The 22,175-nt window shown below is 35.1% G+C and overlaps 1 protein-coding gene across 3 annotated transcripts in view; it reads left to right on the plus strand.

The window, feature by feature from the left end:
* The window catches only part of SLC16A7 (solute carrier family 16 member 7), an 88,379-nt gene that overhangs the window by 50,822 nt on the left and 15,382 nt on the right, over positions 1-22,175 (plus strand). For 2 of the 3 annotated variants that reach the window (XM_072862590.1, XM_072862609.1), the window contains exon 2: positions 988-1,230. In XM_072862590.1, the coding sequence (XP_072718691.1) occupies positions 1,017-1,230 (214 nt within the window). In that variant the 5' untranslated portion in view covers positions 988-1,016. Of the gene's footprint in view, positions 1-765; positions 843-987; positions 1,231-22,175 lie in introns of those variants that run through there. The other variant, XM_072862600.1, reaches the window with a different exon arrangement.

The raw sequence follows: 22,175 nt of genomic DNA on the forward strand, positions 1-22,175 counted from the left end.
AAGTTTTCAGATATCAGGATGATAATAACAGTATGAAATTTATTTCAGACCTTAGGCATTTTATGTGGATTATCTATGATTTCTTGAGCTGCCTGAATGTGTTGGTTGCACCTCTCAGAACCTCTATAATATATCACTTTGGTGGCTTCTATTGTAGTAAATTCTAAATTAGAGAATAGCTGTGGAAAGTTTGTGAAGTTATTAGTGAAAGACTTCCTGATATCTTCTGACATGTGGAAACAGAGCAAAAATAGTAGAGAGCAAAAATTGTTCCTGCAAGTAATATCGACATGAACTAATATGAAGATGAAAGTTTTAAAAATAAGAGCACAATATGAAATTGTAGTATTTTGTATTTATTTTATGGATACACAGGGCATTTTAAATTTCTGCTTAGAACCCGCTTTTTAGATGTTCTCATGAGATAAGCAAGCGATATCAACAATGGTCAAAAATCGGATAATAACAGCACATGATAAAAAACTGTGTAATTAATTTATTCCTTGCTGTCATTGCTGATGATTTTGCTGAGGTACCTGTAAATCTTGCTAACACAATGGCATTTGGTGATAATTTACTGTAACTTTTTTCCATTGTTTCCTATAAGTCTAATTTCCAGGTTCTTTTTCTGTTTCATTCCTGTGCTAAACCCACACTGTAGATAGTAGAGCCACGTAAATTAACCCACACAAACACGTCACTTTCCAGTAAGTGACTAATTGCAAATACAACTTCAGTGACGGAGATCAGTGATTTGTAACAGTTGCCACATACTGAATAGGATATTGCAAATATTCTTGCCACAATTTTTTTTGCAGAACAGATTTTGCTTCGAAAAAAAGGTACTCATGTTCCATGGTCCCATGAAAGCTGGAAATTGGTCTCTGCTCTGAGGATTCTTTATAATCCCTGCAGATGATGACTGAATACTGCAGTAAAGAAAAAAGGAAAACTGTCTGAAACCTTGTTTCTTCTCTTCTTTTTCAGCCTGGTTGGAGAAGAGACAGAGACCAAAAATGCCACCAGCAACAGCAGCACCACAGTACCCACCTCCAGATGGAGGTTGGGGATGGGTTGTGGTCTTTGGGGCTTTTATCTCCATTGGATTTTCTTATGCATTCCCCAAAGCCATCACAGTATTCTTCAAAGAAATACAAGAAATCTTCCACACGTCATATAGTGAGATAGCTTGGATATCATCGATAATGTTGGCTGTCATGTATGCAGGAGGTAAGACATTTGTGAAATTTGCAAATTTCATAGTTTGGTTTTTTTCCTACAGTCTTAAAGCATTTAAAGTTAATTACTACCTGACTTTATCATTATTACCTAAAGAATTTACCAAAATATGTGCTTCTTTTTGTATCATACTTTATCAGAGAGTACTGGTAGCCACATCATCATTAAAGCACTGTTTACTTTCTCTTTTAAAACATTTTATATTCTCTTCCTTTTTGTTTTCCTCTTAGGGCCTTTTGTTTGTTCCTCTACCTAATTCTGTTTTGCAGTTTTGCCCTAAATTCACAGTTTCTGACAGTCACATTTTCCAACAAAGCAATGCCCAAGTAACTTCTGGGACTGGGGGTACATTTGCTCAGTTTCCACTGCCTCTGTGAGATCTCTCAGGAGATCAGATGACGGAGCTTAAACACAGAAAACTATTATGGACATGAGGGTTCGTTAGTCAGGCACAGGTATTCCTCTGTAGACAAGAGGTTTATACCTTGCCCCTATGTCGTAAAATAAAATCCCACTTTCCATTTAGGCCAAGAGCCATGTTTCATACATGCCATCTGTATGACAGCTGAGGTACAGGCAATCTTATTCTTGGGAATGAAATGAACAGTCAACATAAATTCTCTGATATCTTTTTTCTTGTGAGCAAGCAAGTAAAGAACAAGACAGATGAAAAAGGATTTTAAAGTATAAAGCCATGTTTAAGTACTGAGTGTCAAACCTGCTTTGGCAGGTTTCGTGTCTATCAACCTCAAAGACTAACCGTTAAATTCTGCTTGATTTCTTCATTCTTTCAGAATATTTTTTTAAGTGTTGGTGGGAGCTAACTGCTACTTAGGCAAAACACTTTTTCAGGCAGTCCAGAGGTCTAAATAAGAGGTTATTTCAGGCAATAGATCTGCCATTGCCCTTTCTTTGGATGTTATGAGGTAACCACTTGGAACATTTCAGACTGTTTGCCATGATGGAGCAATTAAATGCATACATTTATATATATCTGTGTGTGTGTATGTATATGTACATATGTATAAATGTATATACATAGAAACTGAAAACATTGTGCCAATAGCACATTGAGATTCGATATCTTTAATCACTGAAGATCATCACTCCAATATTTTTCAGAAGTGGTATCTGTGTAATAGTAAAGTATGGTATTATCAGGTCCAGTAAACAACCTGTTGAAGGAAGCATGAAGTCTCATTTTTAGCATGGTGATTTTTTATCTCTGATTTCAACCTACCTAAGTTTTGACACCTGAATGACCCGAGCTCCTTCAGCAGTCAGGGAAGAGAGGTAGGTGCCTACAGAGAGGAATTCAGGCTACCTGTTTTTCCCCTCTGACTATAAAAATGAACCTGCAGCCAGCATAGCACTAGCTTAAGCACCTCAGGTAAATATTTTTCAGTTAATGAGATGGAAAAACGTATCCTTGTTTCAAATGCTGGCAGAGACAGAGACCTTATAAAAACGTCTTGACAAGTGGTGTCAATATCAACAAAAGCTTGCTGTTCAGATATTTTGATCCCATTTTTATTCATATACCAGTAAAGAATCATAAATTATTCATATACTAGTAGAGAATCATAAAGGATCTTATAGGACCAGCAGCAATAACCAAGTGATTCACCAAAATTCACCAGGTGAAGAAGTAACTTGAACTAATGCAATCAAGAGTGGAGTAAAAGAACAGGTATGTCCCATCACATTCAGGTCCCCTCTAATGTAGTCACTTCTTAAGGATGCATCAGCACTTGCCCTGTGGAGTGTATATGTTTAACTGTGGAGGCCCCTGAAGAAGTGCTGGACCCAACCGGAACAAGGGAAGAGCAAAGGTGTTGAAAAGCTGGAGTTTGTTTCTGCTTTCCCTATGCCACGACTTTTGACCTGGACTCTTTTTCACCACATTTTCTAATAGGAGCTAAATTTCTAAGGGCAGATTTGCTATAGCGCAGGTGCTCTTCTTTTGTTTTAATCTTTGAATAATGTTTAATTTATGCCGTTTCTGTCATCTTAAAGTTCACCCAACAGTACAGATGCAAATCGCAGGACATTTAGCTGTGGTCATTTTTATCTATGAGGTTCAATGTGCACAACTTTTCATGTAAACTACAAAGCATTCAGTACTTCTGCCTTTTCTCTCATACTTCTTTTACTGTTCTGAGTACCAGCATACTAACTTCACCTGTACATTGACATTAAAATTACAAAATGATTTACTATTCATTCTGCTAACACCTACCCCAGTCACTATGAAGATTATCAGCACAGGAACAGTAGGCAAAATTGTTTGCATATCTTGTTACAGACTCATGGTTTTAAAATGCCGAGAATGAGGACCCTGCCTGATATAAACACTCTTTGAAGCCATAGCTTCTCTAGAACTACTTCCTAAAAAATAGGCCATTTAGACAATCACTGGCAGAATATGAAATAGCAATCAGGAAAAACATTTCTGAAGGAAATCACTGCATTGTTTTTACTGTCTGAAGGTGGTTTGATTCCTTAGCATTTGATGTGCTGTAATGTGAAATACACATTCAGACCATGAGTACAAGGTGTATTGTTTACTATGAAGTGTGATACATATGTCTGCGATGAACACTCTGTTCATCATACTACTAATTAAGGTAACCTGAAAACATCTAAGATCTGTCACCCTCATTAGAGCTTAGCATTCAACCTATTAATCATCACAGTGGGGTCAGTGAATAAGTTAGAGTCTGTGCAGACACTCTGCTTTGGAGGCTGCAGCCTCATGCAGTAATTAGCTGGCATCTGTGTTTCAGTAACAAGGTATTAACTTACCTTTCAATGCCTGGAAAAAGAAAAAAAAAAGAAACTAATAAAAGGCATCCAGTAAGGAGCTAAAAGAATGTTAATTATGTTTATCACTTACTTCATACTTAGAATAAATGGCATTAAATTATAGCAGACCATCTGGCAATCCATATGGTCTCCCGCAGTCGTGGTTAATTCCAGCAAATAGGTCAAGCACAGCATTCACCCCGTTAGGAAAGCACTAAGCAGAGGTGACAAATCTGATAAATCAAATCAATATGAAACTTTTCCCCTCTCAGTGTGGGAGAATATGCACTTTCATACTGGTTTTTGTTGGTATTGGGTTTTTTTATTTGTTTGTTTTCTTAAGCTCTCTTTTCCTCCCCCACTCATCTCCTGGATGTTTGTTAGAGTTTACTAAAAAGCTGTCCCAAAAAGCAAGATCCTGTGATGTGATCAAGGTTACAGGTATCGCACAGCCTCTACTGTTCAGCCCATGCTTGAATAAAGCATCCTCTGGAGAAGAGCAGTAGTTCAGTCTCCATGGCAACTCCTTCTTCTGCCTCTATTGAGCAGAGACTGTCAATTATACTAAATTAAGGGTGATGGTTTTGTGATGGACTCCTACACCCAAGGGACTGTGACTGAGACCACCAAACTTTTGTTACTGGAAGACAGAAGCTGGGATAAAACGGAATTAGTTGAGTTATCCTGACAGGGCAACCCGTGTTTCTGTGTGTGTATGAACACATATGTATATAAAATGTGTGTGCATGTACGTATTCTTACATACATAAACTTTGTATGTATCCGTATACGTATAGAGCCATATTTATGCTCTAACACACACAAGCATTAAGGAATTCAAGAACAAAGATCAAACACATTTGACCTCAAGTTCTCTCAGTTCATTCTTCTCTTTTTCGGAACTTCATGTCTCCCTTTGCGCAGTGTTAACAGCCGAAGGTGATTAGAGAGCTTCTTATCGGAGCTCGATCTGTTTCCAGTAAAAATGTTTTCATTGCTTTCAGTGGAGGTTTGATAGGAGCCTTAGTGGCAGCTATGAAAGCCATGTGACAGGTCCGGTGATTTCAGACAGAGCTGACCTTGAGTTTTAGATTTCCTTAGGGAAAAAGCAGTTGGTTTAGTCACTTGTCTTTAACTCTTTTTCTGTCATTTTTCCAAGGACAATTTTAGTTTGGGGTTTTTGTTTCTTTGTTTTGTTTGTTTTCTTTTTCCAAAATAACTTTTTGGGTGTGACATTTGGTTATAGAGATTAGCTTGAGAGCTGATAAATCCTTTAAGTCATACCCAGCTGTGAAATGTGGGATAGTCTTGCTGGTCTGAAGTTCAAAAAAGAAAGGTGCATTTAAATTCTAGATGATATTTCTAAGTAAATAATTTGAAAAGCACCTTTGAACCCCTTTTGAAGAAAGATGTTATATAAGTGTAAGTCGTGGCCATTACCATTTTTCACAACATGCTTATAATTAAAAAATGCAGCGTTTAATATCTTCCTCTCTCTTCTTCCTTATTTCTTAAGTTACTCAAGTTTGAGGTTAAGTATTTCCAAACAGTAGCAAACCCTTAAAGGATTTTTCAGGTGACAACACAAAAGTAACCTATAGACAAGCTCTCATTTTGACTTTGTCAAATATTCATTTGGAAAATAACATATCATATGGTATGTTCAAAATATTTGTGATTTTATCTCAGTGGGTGTTTTGGTGATATTGCTGTGAAGATGAAATGGCATGCACAGTGGAGATGACAGTTGCGAAATCCATGTAACACAAACAACAGATGGTTATGGATTTTTACTTTTGGACAGGACCTGGGCTCCTACACTTTTCTTCCTCCCTGGTAACATTTTCTTATTTTGGTTTTACAAATACTGGCACAAGGAATTCAGTGGCCATGGATAAGGAGCTTGAGAAGCTTTCTTAATTTGACCTATGTCCTTTGTTGTCAGGGACAAGTGTTTTTCTCCATTAGAATACGCAAAGTGTTGAATTTTAATAACCTCATTTAGAGTGTCCTTGAAAGCAGAACTTATCAACTCTCTGAATGCCTCATGGGCATAAGGGAATACTTGACATTTAGCCTAAAATACATGTAAAACATCTATGTCAAGTTAATTTGAGACTCGCAGATAAAGGAAAAGAAGTCATAATGAGGTGACACAAGAACAGAGCATTTTGAATCTTACTAGCAAATGGAGATAAGTACAAAAAAGAGGTATCAAGAGTAACCAAAATATAAATTTACAGTAGTTCAGTTTCTAAAAAAGAAGACCCGAATGCTAAGGAAGCCTGATAAAGCCTCTGAAGGGTAATACAGCCACTTCTTACGTTTCTTGGAAGGCTTTGAGTTTTAGTAAAACTGTACCTTGTAGGGCAGAGTTGTGCGGTAGCAATGGCTGTTTTAAACAGAGGCCTTCCCTAGTGTTTAGAAAACAGTCTTTAAAATGCTCACAGGAAGAAAGACGAAAAAAAGCAGATCTGTTGTAGATGGTTTTATACATTTTTTTCAAATGGGCTTGTTGTCCTATCTACAGGAGCAAGCTGGTTTTTTACTCTGCAACTTGTTATGTTTGACTGAACAGATAAAGTCTGATTGTTAACTATTCAGTGCCTTTTGGGGATCCAATTTGGTCAAGTTTTCATGAAACATAGTTTTTACTGGGATCTACTGAGCCACACTCAGGAAGCCATTCTCAAACTTAAAGACATGCTGCCATTGAGAGATATAAGGTTTTTTTGTCTTTTATTCTTCAATTACTTTAATTTTGAATAATTGTCAGAAAGACATTACATGATGAAGAATTCCCACTGTGCTTCTACCAAGCTCTTTCAGTATCCAAACCACAGGTTATTAGTAATGATTTGATGCATATCATAGAAATATTTGTGGTAACTTAAATTTAATTAGCTCAAGCCCTTTACTAAAACAGTTCTCATTTACATACAGGCTTTGTATTTGTCTTGATCTTAATTTGGTTTTATAGCCAGGGATTTCTATAAGTAATCAATGTGGACAGCTTTTTTATCTGCAAAGAAGATTCTTTTTTCTCTCCCACTTAGTTTCAAGTAATGGGTCAAAGTCAAACAATAATAAATAACATGCATCATAAAATACATTTTCTAAGGGGCTAAAACTTTGGGTTTGTTTAAGAAAGATATCAAGGGACAAACTTAGGCCTTTGATATGTTCATTGAGCTTGTAAAACTTTGACGAAAGAATGCTTATTTTGTGTGTACTAATAACGTTGGATTAGTTCCCATATAGTTTTTCATATCACTGGATCATACAATGGTTGTATTTGTGATGTGTGTCGCATAATTCAAAGGTAATGAAACAATGGTCTAGCACAACTGGGAATTATGAGATATTTAAGCAGATACCAGAGAAGTACTGTGGAGAAGGAAAAGTCTGTGTATACCATTGTAGTCGCACCAGCACTTCAAATGAAATAATAAACCCAGCACTTTACAAAGAACTTATTATAGAATTTTACTGGTCCATTGTTTTGGAATGTCTAAGAACTATTCCCTTGTTTATTTTGAAGGGTATATTCAAGGGAAACAGAGTTGTACTGATATGTTTAGAAGATATTCTAAGCCAGTATCAAATGCCAACAGCTGAGATTTTTACTGTGATTCATAAAGATACGTAGATCTATAGTCCTTAACAGAGGTAAGTGGACCAGGGACTTAGTGACAGGTTTATGCTGATGACAGGGGAACTACAGAAATCAAAGAATGAGGTGTTTTTAAATTGTCTTTATGATTACTTTAAACACTCTTTTAATTGATTAACTGGTTTTGAAGATTTTTGCAGAGATCACGTATGACACGCGTAGATAAGCATATACCGTACAAAGAGTTTTTAATTAGTCAGAACCTTTTCATCTAACAGTGATGTTCTATTAAGATTATGTATGTCGAAAAGCACAAACAACTGCAGCTTTAGTAGGTAATGTATGTTTCATTGGTGCATACAAACAAAAGAAAATCTTACCTCTCTTTTCCACAAATTTTGGCAGGTTCTTTTTTAATTGTCAAGAAACAGTTAAGCGTTTTCACTGCAGTTTTACCTGACTTTTGTTCGGGCGAATATGTACTGTGACTAGACAAGTAAATGGAAGAATGTGATTAAAACACGAGACTGTATTGTGAAATAAGACGTTGATTTCCTCATCTAGTTCAAACACTTCTTGCAACACTTTCCCACTGATGATGGGAACATGTGCCCTGTTTGGTTTTCTATGTGTACCGCTTTGAAACACTTACCATTAAGTGCTTTGACTTTTAGAAAACTTTGAAGGAAGTAGTGCTACCCTTACAGCTTTTTAACAATAGTAACTAGAGATTATATGGACAGGATTCATGTGTTTAGTCTTCTTCAGCATAGGCACCTACATCTGATCCAGGTCCCTAGACATCTTCCGTTGTCAGTCAATAAAAATGGCAATTTCTGATTCATCCCTTCCTAAGTTAAATGTCTGAAACACATCAAATGAATCATGTTTTAGAAAGACTTCTCTGTCTTTTGAATGCTAAAGGAATCTGGAGGAAGAGTTCAGATGTCCATTTTGCACAAATCTGAGGTGATGCCACCCTACATGATTGTTGCCGTATACTAACACATTATACTTCACTCCCTAGAGACCTTGAAATCTAAGAACGTTCCTGTTAGAGATATGCACCCATGGTTAGTGATTTTGAGCTTGTTCTGGTTAAGGTTTGATTTTCTTCTTTAATCTTCCTCTTGTATGTTGCATGGGTTGTAATTCTCCCACATTTTAGTGACATTAACTCAATTGTACTAGTTTTGATACTATTAAAAATACCTGGTAATTTTAAGATTACCTATTAGCTTGTAAATCTTCTCTAATCTTGCAATGACTTTCCTCGTACCCATAATTCCCTTTCTTCCATCACCACCTAAGAAAAAAACACAACTAGGAGAATAGCTGGTTTGTCTAATAATTGACCAAGTTTACATTCTTTTGTAGCTTATTATAAGCTGATAGAAATCTATGGATCTGTTATATTTTCTTCTGTTCTGTCAATGATTTGAAAGTTGAATACACTTCAGCCTCTTTGTAACATGATCCCCAAACACTTCCCTATGAGTATCAGCTGGCAGTACCAATTTTGTCACGGTACAAACCTTACTCATACTGCTTTCCTATGGAGGACTTCTTTGCTTTTCCAGGAACATAACTTACTTGACTGAATTTTTTTCTTCTTTTACAAGAATAAGCTTCTCTGTCCTGCACATGTTGCTTCCAGATTTGCAGATGTGTCCTAGCTTCTATCTTCTTGTTATTTTCTACATCGCAGAATATAACTTAATGTCTGGACTTCCCAAGGACTCTGCAATGGCTTTCAGGATAGGACTGGCACAAGAGAAGGCGGCGGGTGTCCTGTTTGGCCTTCTCTAGAAGGGGGAGTAATCTTGTATCCTTGGAAGTCAAATTTCACTCAGAAAAGCTTCAAGAGCAGTTCTGTTCTAAATTGTTTGAATTATTGGCATATACCCAAATGGCAGAATTAATCCCTCCTTATTGTGATGTTGCTAAGCTTTGAGTGTGTGTAATTAAGTAGCTGTATCTGTTGTTACTTGCCTAATCAGAATAGTTGTAATTTCCAGAGCAGCAAGTAAATAAACAAAGTGCAGGAGATTTTACTTCTGGATATTCTACTTAAAGACTGTCTTTGCAGGAACTATTCAATCCATAAGAAGCCAAGACTCTATAACTGTTACCATGAAACATTTAATTGAGGAACATAAGGTTTTAAAGCTGGTGAGAAGCAGCATGACATTACTTACGATGAAATAAGATTTTTTATTTAGTTAGTTACTTAGTTAGTTAGTTAGTTAGTTTACCTGGACATCTGCCCAAAGTGCAGTAAAGTAAAAGAATTAAAGTAACATAGCTACATTATTGATAAAGAACTTTAGGTCATGTGCTACATATGGTGAATCTGCAGGTCTTCTTTGAATTTATAGCCAAGTGTTCTAGAGTCACAGTTTGGCTAGTGACATTGGAAAAAAATAAAAGATGACAGTAGGAGAACTTACAACAGATCCATTGATATACATAGTGATGAATGACAGTTTTCACTGGCAATGTTATGCTCTTCTCAGAGACATGTGGAATAACTGCCTGAGACTCCTTTCCAAGTATGGGCACCATGGTGCTAATCCTGCAATATGTGCTTGATTTTAAATACCTTAGTGATCTCATAAAGTTCAAAGTTAAAATAAATTTTTCACCTGCTTGAAGTCAACATATACAAATGTTTATATATTTATGCAAATATGTTTATCCATAGGTGTTTGTAACATCAAGATCTCTTGACAGAGTACCTTCAATGACTTAAGTGCTCCCAGAGGCACTCATTAAAATCTCATTTTTATTTATATCAACCTTAAGAAGACATTATCCATAAATGATTCATCTCTTTTCCCCCAAATAAAATGTAAATAAAATACAGAAGATTAGCTTTGAGGATTTATAGTATTTGAGCAAAACTGGCAGTATTCACTTTATTAAAGTAATAATTTGATTAACTTTTGACTTATTTGTCAGTAAGCTTATCTCTGCTTCATAAATAAAAAATAAAAATCTAAGGACACAGTACAATATGACCTTAAGTATGAGTCTCCTAACTTCAATTTTAATTTATTGGATTCCGTAGAGTTCCAGTGCTGCAAAGTGCACTGAGTAGTCGAGAGTCAGGCACCGTGACTGTAAGGATTGTTCTGATTATTCATCAAAGCAACAAACTATGTAACAAAACACTTTCAGGTACTGACCTGAAATTGTATGATTCTCACGTGAGAAGAGAATGCAGTCAACCTTAGAGATGGTTGTAAGGGGCTGATGGCCTGAATAATAATTTTTGATTTACACATTTTTATTGTCATAGAAAGTTACAGAAAATCTAAAAAAAAAAAAGTTGGACAAAAAAAACCCCCACAAACCCCTCTCTCCTACAGGCTGGACTTGCAGAAGAACTACACCTCCAAGAACATGATGGGGCAATTAATCTCAGAGCAAGGTCCAATGCATGTTATGTGACTGCATATACAATAATGAGCAACACAGTCCAGCAATTGGGCTTATACTAAGTTAACAAACTGTAGAGCTGCATTTTTTTTAAGAAGGTTTGGTAATGAAATACAATATAGTACCAAATGACCTGAAACAAAATGTTTGCAATTATTTTGAAAAGCTAAGAGAAAGAATTAGATCATGGGAATGCCAGATAGTTATTTTTCTAATTTGTTTATTTGTACAACAGAAGAAATTTGAGATATTTCAGTGACTTATTTGAAGAGTTTTTATTCAACTGAAAATTCTAAGACTTGAAATTTTTATTTCAGCTTGGGAATAAAATGGATGTTAAAGCATAAGAGTGTTTCATGCAATGCTGGTTCTAATTTTATGTATCGTTCCTTAAAAATCGAATAGCATGACACAAAGATAGTACATGTGGGAGTGATTCTCCTGTCTTTCACACAGTGCCATAGTTTATACCTGTGCAAAGAGTGTGCAAGTTATATAAACCATTGTCATTGTGATTTAGAAGCTTTTCATATTTACTTACTCAAATGTAAACAGTAACCTGAGTGCAAAGCACTTGACCCTATGCTCAGAGAAACAGAGCTGAAGTGGCATATGGGATTAAGACAAGAACAAATTTGTATCATAGAATTTCTTCTGGATCATTTCTCCTGATGTTATAAAAAATTTGCCTGACAAGTTGTTCAGATATACATATTGCCTAGATCGGTGAACTTTCTAACCAATTGCTTTTCAGTAAGATGTATTAAAACTTACTAAAGAAACATGCTTCCTCCTGTGGGAAGAAAATAATTCTTTCATTAGTAAACCTAAGTAATATTCTCCTCACAGGCACATGTGTTAAATCCTTGCAGAAGCAGGTATATTTCATTGGATTATTTCAATATGTTCTGGCTGAAGAATATCAACATAACTCCTTAGCTGAAAGGTGGCTCCAGGAATGCATGATGTTTAGACAGCATCTGTAATACAAATCATGAGAAACCTATATCTTAATGGGCACTAATTTATTTTGAATTTATGATGCATCACAATCATTAGAAATAAGCTGCTTGACATTACTCGGTGGAGAATAAGGTTTCTGCCAGTGGTGCGTTGTTTTATTTCTTCACACTAGGTAAGAAAATATGCCTGGTTCAAAAGCTACACAAATATTATCTTCAAGTGCAATAAGATGGTACTAGGTCACCAAGCCACTTTATGTTGCTTTTTGCAGTAGAGCTCAAATATTCCCTGTTCACGTAAGCAGACCCAATCTAGACTTCCCCCACCCTTCCACCCCCTCCATTTTCAGAAGACCTTGTCTATGGAGATGTATCCTCTGCTGCTACAAGGGAAAGGACTGTGTAGAGAACGTTATACATGTTGTTTCCTCTCCAGTCTGGGCAAAACACAAATGCCATGAAGACCTTTGCCCAGCTCCCTCATAATATATTCCTTTTCCACTGCCTAAGTCCCAGGCTTCCTCTACTAATTTTTCATTATTCTTCCACTCCTTACTTGGTCATATTTTATGAAATATTGTTTTCATAGGAGAAGGCATACTTTCACCTTCATTAAAAGAAGTCGTCATGTTTTGGTTGATTACAGTCCATGGGTATTTGTTGATCCAGTCCACAAAAGAAACGGCATGTAACTATATGTAGGAAACATCAAAAAATTTGAGAAACCCATCAGGTAAAGCTCTTTCCATTGTAGATGGAAATCTAAAAGTGTCAACTTGATGACAACTTCAACTCTGATGACAAAAAATATGTGAGGTGGGTATGGGAATATGCAAAGATAAACTGACATGTGCTCAGATAAAGTACAGATTAAAAAAATGTATCTGATTTCTCTTTCAATTCTATTGCATAGAGTGTTGTTCTCAGTCATGTATATTTTGCTGTAAAAGGCTAGGGAGAAGCAAGGAAAAAAGAACGAGGAGAGAAGAGATTAGAACTCATTCTTAAATTGTTGATTAATCAGTAAATATTTTCCTGAAGATTATTATTTTTAAAAAGCAATTAGATCTGGGTTGTCTAAAGTTTAAGTAAATTGGAAAATGTTCTGACCTGAACCTGTGGGACACTTTCAGAATTCTGGACCTGTTCACTAAGTTGTCTCCAAAGGTTCCACTTCCTCTAGGGTGTAATAAAGGCTACTGATTCAGGCACAGCTGAAATAAAGAAATGCATGGAAAGATGGAAAACATCACATAAATGTTGTTATTAGTGTTGATCAAGAGGATAATCTTTTGATAACTTTTTGCTTTTCCATATTCTAGTTTTGATTTTTTCTTCACGTTTCTAGCTATTTAACAGTTTATATCACTTTTAGTCTTTTTGACCTGGAAGACAAAATATTCAGTGTTACCTTTACATATCATTCTATAATTAAACAGATTTTATCAATATACATACATGTTATTTTTTCACTTGGCTGAAAACAGGGAAAAAACCCACAAATGACCCCCCTCAAAGTTTCTCACTTATAATTGACAACTCATTGTAGTTGTGTCTCACCCCAGCCCCTACCCCAGTTTCTCAGTCTCCCCTTTTGCAAAATACTGGGAAAAATGCAAATTCTGTACCTGGTATGATCCCATTAATATACTACCATTGTCTGCATTTGCACTTTAAATACCTTAGGTGCCAAAACCTAATGAGAATGCTCAGTTCCCATTTTGTATGATATCTTGAAACACAACTGAATTCTCTTCCCCCTCCTCTTCCCTTTTCCCTTTTCCTTCCCCTCCCTCTTCCCTCTTCCCCCTTCCCTCCCTCTTCCTGTTCCCCTGGTATGTTGTGAACTAAATATTATTCACATATATTTACCTTACCCGTTCTTCAGACCTGATCTAATTTACAGGCTGTAAAGGAATTTGGGAATTTCCCACTCTTAAGCTTCTAATTGTTACCACTGAAAGTCACCATATGCATTTTATTGGATATTATTAAAAATACAATTATAATGGAAAAAATGATAAAATAATGTTTTAGAAAGATTTTTCTATAAAGTACATTTTAAGCTTAATGATACATATGTGTAAAATAGCAAATGCATTTGGAAATAATCTTACAATGTTATTGACAATGACCTAAATATGATGACTTCTCAGGACACTTCCAAGTTATAAATACATCCAGATTTATACTTCTCATTACATATATTCTGAATATGTAGATGAGATTTAATGATCCACTCATGATCCATAATTCACAGTAAGTGGTCCATGGAAACATCATAGGTAGTAGATTGAGTATTTTCAATTTGAAGTTTAATTATACAGTGCAAAATTGAGACCAGAAAGGAATATGATAAAGGAGCAACTAGGAAGAAGCATGTATCTTGTGCTTTCTCTGAAATTACATATTATTGCCTGTAACAATATATAAGGAATAATTTCCAAGTTGAGTTAGTTATAATATTATTCTGGAAGAAAACAAATAAACTGTAGGATGATGTGCAGGGTAAAAATGGGATATTGTATGAACATTAATATGATGGGCAATTTGTAGAAGACAGAGAAATCCAAATGACAATATTAATCTTAACTGAAGTTGGCTGAATTTTTCACAGTGAATGCATTATCTGAAAACTGTAATGATTTGAGTTGCAGAGAATATACCCTACATTCATAAGAACTACTAAATAGCCTGTGCAAGGTCTTCTGAAAGTGTTTACTATGACTTTTTGCTCTCTGTGATGTCTGTTAGGCTTCCAAATGACAAAGTATTGTCAGGAAAAGTAGCCAGAGATTTTTAAGAAGGTGTATAAAAATCATGAATGATAACAGGGAATAATAAATAGGAAGTGGTGAGTAATGAACATTTACAAATATTGTGTTCACATGTGCATACACAGATTTGTAGAAAAGACAGTCATTCCTCAAAGAGGAAGAAAGAAAAAAGGGAGATATTTGTAACTAGCTAATAACATGGTTTAGGAAAATGTCTATGAAGAATTAAAATAAATATTTGCAAGCACTGTTTGTTTTGTTTTTTTTTTTCTTCCCAACAATTAGCTCTGAGATTAACAACATATCTCTTATTTTCAAGTTGCTATAGTTGTAGTTGTGACAATAGTATACTGTAACCTCTGTCTTTCTTTTCAGTTTTATGATCTGCAACAATACAGAAAATTGTCCTCCCTCTGTAACAGCAGAGTATACAGGACTTGTTTGGCAATCCAGTTCACACAGTTAGCAAGCTGTAAAGACAAGTTTTATAGCTAAAAATTGTAATCTGCTTTGGCAAGGCACAAAGTACTAAACACTAAGTGTTCTTCAGTTACAAATTTTCAAGTTCTTTGAACTTGAAAGAGTGAGTTCAGAAGTTTCAAGGTGAAAAATACTTATAAATGGGATGAGTACTTTCTGTTATCCCAGGAAAAAACAACTCATTTATATCATTAGGAGTCCAACAATCCGATGAGGAAAAGTGGTGGGGTTTTTGTGTGTGTGTGTGTGTTTGTGTGAATATATAGTCTCTATGTCTGGGTATAGCAGTTTTTTAGTAAGATTATTTTTGAGATAGAAAAACTAGCAGAAATACTGGACAGCTATAAATGAATCTCTAGTTTTGGATTAGTATTAATTTTCCTTTGTTCCCGGAAAGCAGACGTATTGGATAGGATTTATTTTAATCTTTTCAGAAATGTGATGCTTCTTTCAGTACAAGTGCTCAAACAAGATATTACCAAATTGAACTAAGTCTTTCACTTGCAACCATCCACAGAGAAAGAAGGAGCAGCCACTGAGATGAATGGATAATACTTCAGGGATGAGACCTCTGGAAGAAAACCACTAAATATTTTCATTGGAGCATTTCTATACTTAAGAGTTATGCCTCCTGAAATTTCTGGTGAAACTCTGAAAAGGATATAAATTTAGCTAAGTTTATTATTAATACCTTCATATTAACTACTGCTATAGGGAATTATATTTACTAATATTTATATATTAGTATTATTATCTTTACTGTATTTTGAGGAGGAAAAATGAGTAAGTCCTTGTTTGGTTTTTCATTTGAAGGAGAAGTAACCTTTAATGGCACAGGTTCATTGTGCATGTCAACAGTAATATTATTTAAGTGAAATCCCCAACACAATTTTGGGTCCTAAAAGCCATTTTAAATTTAGATTCATGCAAGCCTATGAAGTCCTGAGGAGTTAATTGCGGTTAAATACTAAGCTTTAAAAATTCATTGTCTTTTCTTCTGGAGGAAACTTTCATTAATTCTTCCAGTTACCTCATATTTGCCACTGAATTTTCTAATGTTGATGTTGATACACTATATGACATTTACTGCTTAAGTTACAAGCTGGTTGCATTGATTTTCTGAGAAGAAAATAACATTTTTCCGAGAAGACCGTTTGCGATGCACATATCATGTGCTGATGCTATTTCCAGCTATCCCCATTACAGAGGCATGCAGGCCACTTTGTGAAAAATATGTGCCTGGTGTTACAATGTCTCTATTTATATGCATCTCATCTTATAGGTGCTTTGGTTCCATCTCATCATTAGCTTGTTCCCTCCTTTCTTCTTTCTTGTTTCTTGCCTTTTTCCAAGTTGAAAGACTAGTTTTTGCAAATATCTATGCATGGGCTTCACTTCACTCAGTAATACTGAAGGTAACAGGAATACAAATATAAGGAATGTTTAAAAGAATGCTGAAATATTTTGCTGCAACTGACTTCATTTCACAATAAATGTGTCAATGTGAAAGTTGGGCAATTAATTTTGGGACAGAACTTTTTTTGTAGTCAGTGACCATAAATGTTTCTGAAAACTGCTGAGTGTTCAGCAGCTCACAGATTACACTTATTTCCTATTAAATATTGTGAAGTTTCATATTGCTAGTTTCAAAAGAAATGTCATAAATCATCTTAAAGTCTCTTGCTTTGTGATCAAGTGTTTTAGCCTTCATGAAAAAAATTCTGTAGCAGAACATGCAAAAGATAATTAATATAAAGCATCGATATGTATTCATGTAAATAATAATCAGCATGGCTACTCCTTGATTAAAAACTGGGCAATTTTCCAACTTCTTTAAATTCATAGATATAGAGTAATTTGTGAACTTGAAGATATTTTCTAAATTACATGGTCCATAACTCCATACACATTTGCACCCTAGCAAACAAGAAAAAAACCTGTAAGCCAAACAACAGCTTTAATTGAAATAAGTAATGCCCTTGGTTCATGTCTCTGATGTATCACTAGGAAAAAAAAAACAAACAAACAAACAAAAAAACCCAAACCAAACCGATCAAGGATCTGTAATTTCTACATAAAAGCAATACATTTAGAGAAAGCACCAGCACTGCTTATCACTTATTTTGCTTCTGAACATTTCACGAAAAAGACGGCTCATATTTGCAGCCAAACATATGTTCCTGACTTGAGCACATCAGTTCAAAATTATCAGATATAACCTTTTGGGAGGGGGAACCGTGAAGAAGCAGCCAGTGTGCTGAGGTGCTCTACCATCAGCCAGGGTGCTATGGGTCACCACACAATCATACAGCATGATTACTGTATTTCTTATAAAAGTCCTAAGGAATATCTGAAGGTGAAATTAATCCTCATTAGTAATCAAAAGGTAGAAACTTAATAGAATTCAAGGATCCTTCAGGACACAAGTGAGAATGTGTGCATTCAGGGTAATGACACTGAGGAAATGTAGTTAGAGGAGGGGAAGTGGTGAGCAAAGTGTGATGGATGGTTGAACGACTGACTGCTTACTCCCCGGCATGCTGTGCTTTCAGCTGCTGAGCTGTCTTAACTCATAGTTTAGCGACCCTAACTCAATGTTAGCCATTTCTTTTTGGTGATATTTATTGCAAGAGCTTTTTTTTCTCTTTGCTTTCTGTCAAGGTTACTATATTATCTAGGTTTATGGAATCAGTGCAACCAGTTGTAAATGTTATATGAAATGGAAAAAAAAATACTGCCAAATACACAGAGGAACTAAAAAGAAAGCTTTCCAACGATTGTTGAACTATGTTACCTTCATTGCTGTTACACAAACACATAGGATATGTCAGAAATGCAGGTTACCGTTCCCAGAAATGTGATAAAGAATCTAACACAAAAATAGTTGAATGACATTTTAATATTTTCAAATTCATCGATTTTTTTTTCTGTCTGCCTTCTCTAAATGCCTATCCAAGAGTACTAAAAGTATTTAGCCAAAGGTTTTTGAATTAGAGGTAAGACTGTCACAGAATGCTCAGTATTTTGACTTAGTCCTGCCTGAGAAAAGCAGCATATTTTTAAAGCATTTTCCAACTTAATGAACAGGTTTTAAACATGATCAGAATCAATTTTGAGTTGCTTTTCCTCTGGATGCCAGAGATGACATTCCAATAGCAGTACTAAGCACTTGCTTACAGCATTTGTGGTTGAAGGATTTGTTTTAAAGTGAAACATAAGGCTCTACCTTAGCAAAATATTGGGGATTCTTTGCCAAACAAAACAAATCAGCTCCTGCAAGTCGATTTTATATTTTGTAAGGGAAAAAAAAAAAAAAGAAAAAAAAAAAAAGAAAAAGAAGAAGGAAAAAAAGAAAGAAAAAGAAAAAAGAAAAAGAGAAATCTGACTGATATTAGCAAGTAGTTTATCCTGATGTTAATTCATGGAGATCCTTGGGCTTTTCCAGCCTTGTAGGAAACAGAAATAAAAAATAAATCTGGACTGGAAAGATAGCTGCATTGACTCTGCAGAGCAGATGGCTGAAAATGTACTTGTGTTTAAATCACTTGACTTGACAGGATGCAATCTACAATATTGCATTAGTGCAACTTGAAATATTATTATTGCATTTATTTTCAACTTCTTTTAGCAATTCACTTTATATAAATAAATGTCATATTGTTCAGACTGAGTCATTTCATGTTGCTTTGGATCAATGACACTATGAATACTGTACGACATTGTCAATATATGTTTAAAAAATTACGTTTATATCAAGAAGGTGCATCTCTAGTTACATACTAAAAATAATGCAGGTAGCAAAATAAAAAGCATAAATGCACTGGCTGTATGTGAAATGAATTACAGATGTGAATGATCTTTGATTACATCACTGTATTATAGCAGTGAGAAATCAAACCAGGACAAATAAATTAAATACTAAAACCTAGATTATATACTTTTTAAAGGAACTTTCATTTGTACAGTGAATATAAATATAGAATAGACCCAAAGATGACCTCATTATGGACATAAAAGACAATTACGGCAGCTTGATACTGCTACAAACCAATCCCTACTATTGTAACTGTTCTGACTAGTTATTACACATTTAAGTTGCAGAACATTTTTTCATCCCTCACAGAAAGTGGTGTCTATTTACGGGAGAACTGTCTAAAGTAAATATTTTTTTTTTCATTTTGGTAAGAAAAAAATTGATGGAAAAGAGAAAAGGCAGCAAAAATTCTAGTGTCCTAGATCCTCTTCCTCTTATAAATTAATGGGGTGTACCTAATACATTTGGACTTATAAATGTTATTCTACCTGAGAGCTGAGCAAGAGATAGATTTTATGCCAAATAAATCTCCCTTTATTCTATTTCATGGCCTTAAAACTGATCTGCCTGTTCTATTACCTCAAGGTATTATGAAATGGAAATATTGTTATCTGAGTTGCATCCTTTAAGCTTTTAGAGATACTAGATATAAAGTTGTTGCATTGTCTCCAGAGTCAGACCATTTTTTGAATTTTATATTTTCTTAGGGCTGAAAAAAGCAAATAAATGGATAGATGTGTGTATATGAGTGTGTGTGTATCTCAGAATATTAAATTTACAGTGCATAGGTTGAGCCCTCTATTCATTTCCACAAAAATAGCAAGCAGTATATTTCTTTAAAAAGAAACTTTAATGTTCGAGTTATGTTTAAACCATATTAGCACAATAAGCATCTTTTAAGGGGAAAAAAGTGATTATTTCTTCAAACATCTGCTTTTTAAATCTATTTATTCAGTTATGTAGTGTTTTTAATTGCTTTTCATTTACAACAGTATGGCTTAGCAGAAGAAGGAAGATTTAAATGGTGATTGAAAAGCTAAACTTGGAAGTGAGAGGAAAATATGCATTATTGCTACCTTTGTTATTATAAGAAATAATTATTCTCATTTGTAAGCAATATATTTCTTCCGAGAGGTCTTGGTATTCACTGAAGACCAGCGAAAGGAGCTTTGTCCTCACATTTTGCACAATACAAATGTACAAGTGAATGTTCTGCTGAGCCATCAAAACAGAACGTAGGTGTCACATTATTATAGGATTTGTATAAAACTTCATAAACAGCTCCCAAATGCATGAGCCAGTCTCTGCATAGCTGAAATTACTTTTGCCATCTTTGTCTTGACATATGATGAAGAATGTGAAAAGCTGCTATTTTTTCTTGTCTTCTTCTAAAGCATTTGTGTCCTGCTACACAGCCCTTCCTGACACTGTTCTTCAGTGGCACTGGTTAGAGTTGCTGTCTTATTCCTTCTCACAGTCTGGTCATTTGCCTCAAACAGAAAGATATAAAACAAAAATACAGCCAGGAGACTGCTAGCATATGATGATAATGGTCTTAAATTTGGTTTAGGGAGTGTATAGTCTTTTGTGTCTGATGGTTTGTAGGTGCTGAGGGAGAGATCAGAATAAAAATTCTTGTGGGCTTCCTGACTTAACATCTGTTACGTAGTTACTTCAGGCTTTGGCAAAGTAGACTCAGAGATCCAGCAGTCCTTTAGTGCATTAACGTGCGTTAATGTATAGCATGATTTTGGCAGTGTTACAGTACTTAAACAGCTTAATCTTCCTTCTGCTAAAAAGAAAAAATATGCAAGGAATATAGATACATGCTGACGTGGGCATTGCTTAAATAATTGTAGAATCTGTTAGATGTGAAATGAAATTTGTGCATGGCTATAAAAGGTATGATGGCAGGCAAACAGCTGGAATTTATGTAGATTCATATATGTTAAGGTAAGAATATGCATCATTTTATGAGACTCCGAAACCAAGTATATACACAGATGTCACAATAAAATGTTTAACCTACTCATCAGATTGGAAGGGTTCCTAGATAATTTAGGGAGTAAGCTTAAACTAACTTTATGACTTAAAGAACAATTAATATTTCCCTCATGCACAAATTTTAAATCAAAATACTGGAATATATTAAAAGAAAACCCAAAATTAAATGGAACTGAGGTGGTAAATACACATCATTAACTTAAGGAAAACGTCTCAAAGAGAATATTATGTTTAAAGGAATTTTAAATTTGTACAAATTTAATACGTTCCAGATTTAGGTAATCTGAAAGTACAGAGCTCAGACCCATCAGGCAGCTTTGTCTTTCCTCTGGTGTCTTCATCCGCTGCCTACCTAAATTAATACATGCATCTAGCTAATACCTCTAGCTAACAGGTCTTGTAGGTGAGGCTAACATTGCATGCTTTGATCTGAAAAGCTCTAACTTACAGTCTTGGCCTAACTGCCACAGTTAAGATCAGCAGAGGTCCACTTTTCTTGTTCCTAATAAGGAACTGTTTGCAAAATGATCTCCCTCAAAGGACCATACTACGAAACTTGCCATTTCTGGACACCCCCAAAAAACCCAATCAACCAAACACTAAAAACAAACCTCTTCCCCAAACCCCTAAACAAACAAGAATCTGGCTCATTTTCCTGTTCTACACGAGAAGGAAGGAAGGACTGATGGAACAGTATTAAAGAATATGATTATTATAGTCAGTACTCTTCTGGGGTGAATATTACATCAGAGCTCACCTTTCTCCTTGATTATGGTTGGAAAACTTTGTCAGTGCTGTGCAACGCTATCTTTTTGATCCATAGTGTCATTTAAAATGCTAACTATATAGCAATATTGCACAACAATCTTTTTTAATGCCATTCCTCTCTTTCCAACACTTGATAGTCTGCTATGTGTGGATTTACCTCATCTTTTTCATTTAGTCTCGTACCTACCATTCTGGCTTTTCACACTGTCTTTGTTTAATGAGAAAAGAAACATTGCTAACAGGTCTATCTACATCATAACTGAAGTATTTAC

Source organism: Ciconia boyciana, chromosome 1 (assembly GCF_034638445.1).
Source record: "Ciconia boyciana chromosome 1, ASM3463844v1, whole genome shotgun sequence".
Classification (NCBI taxonomy): Eukaryota; Metazoa; Chordata; class Aves; order Ciconiiformes; family Ciconiidae; genus Ciconia; species Ciconia boyciana.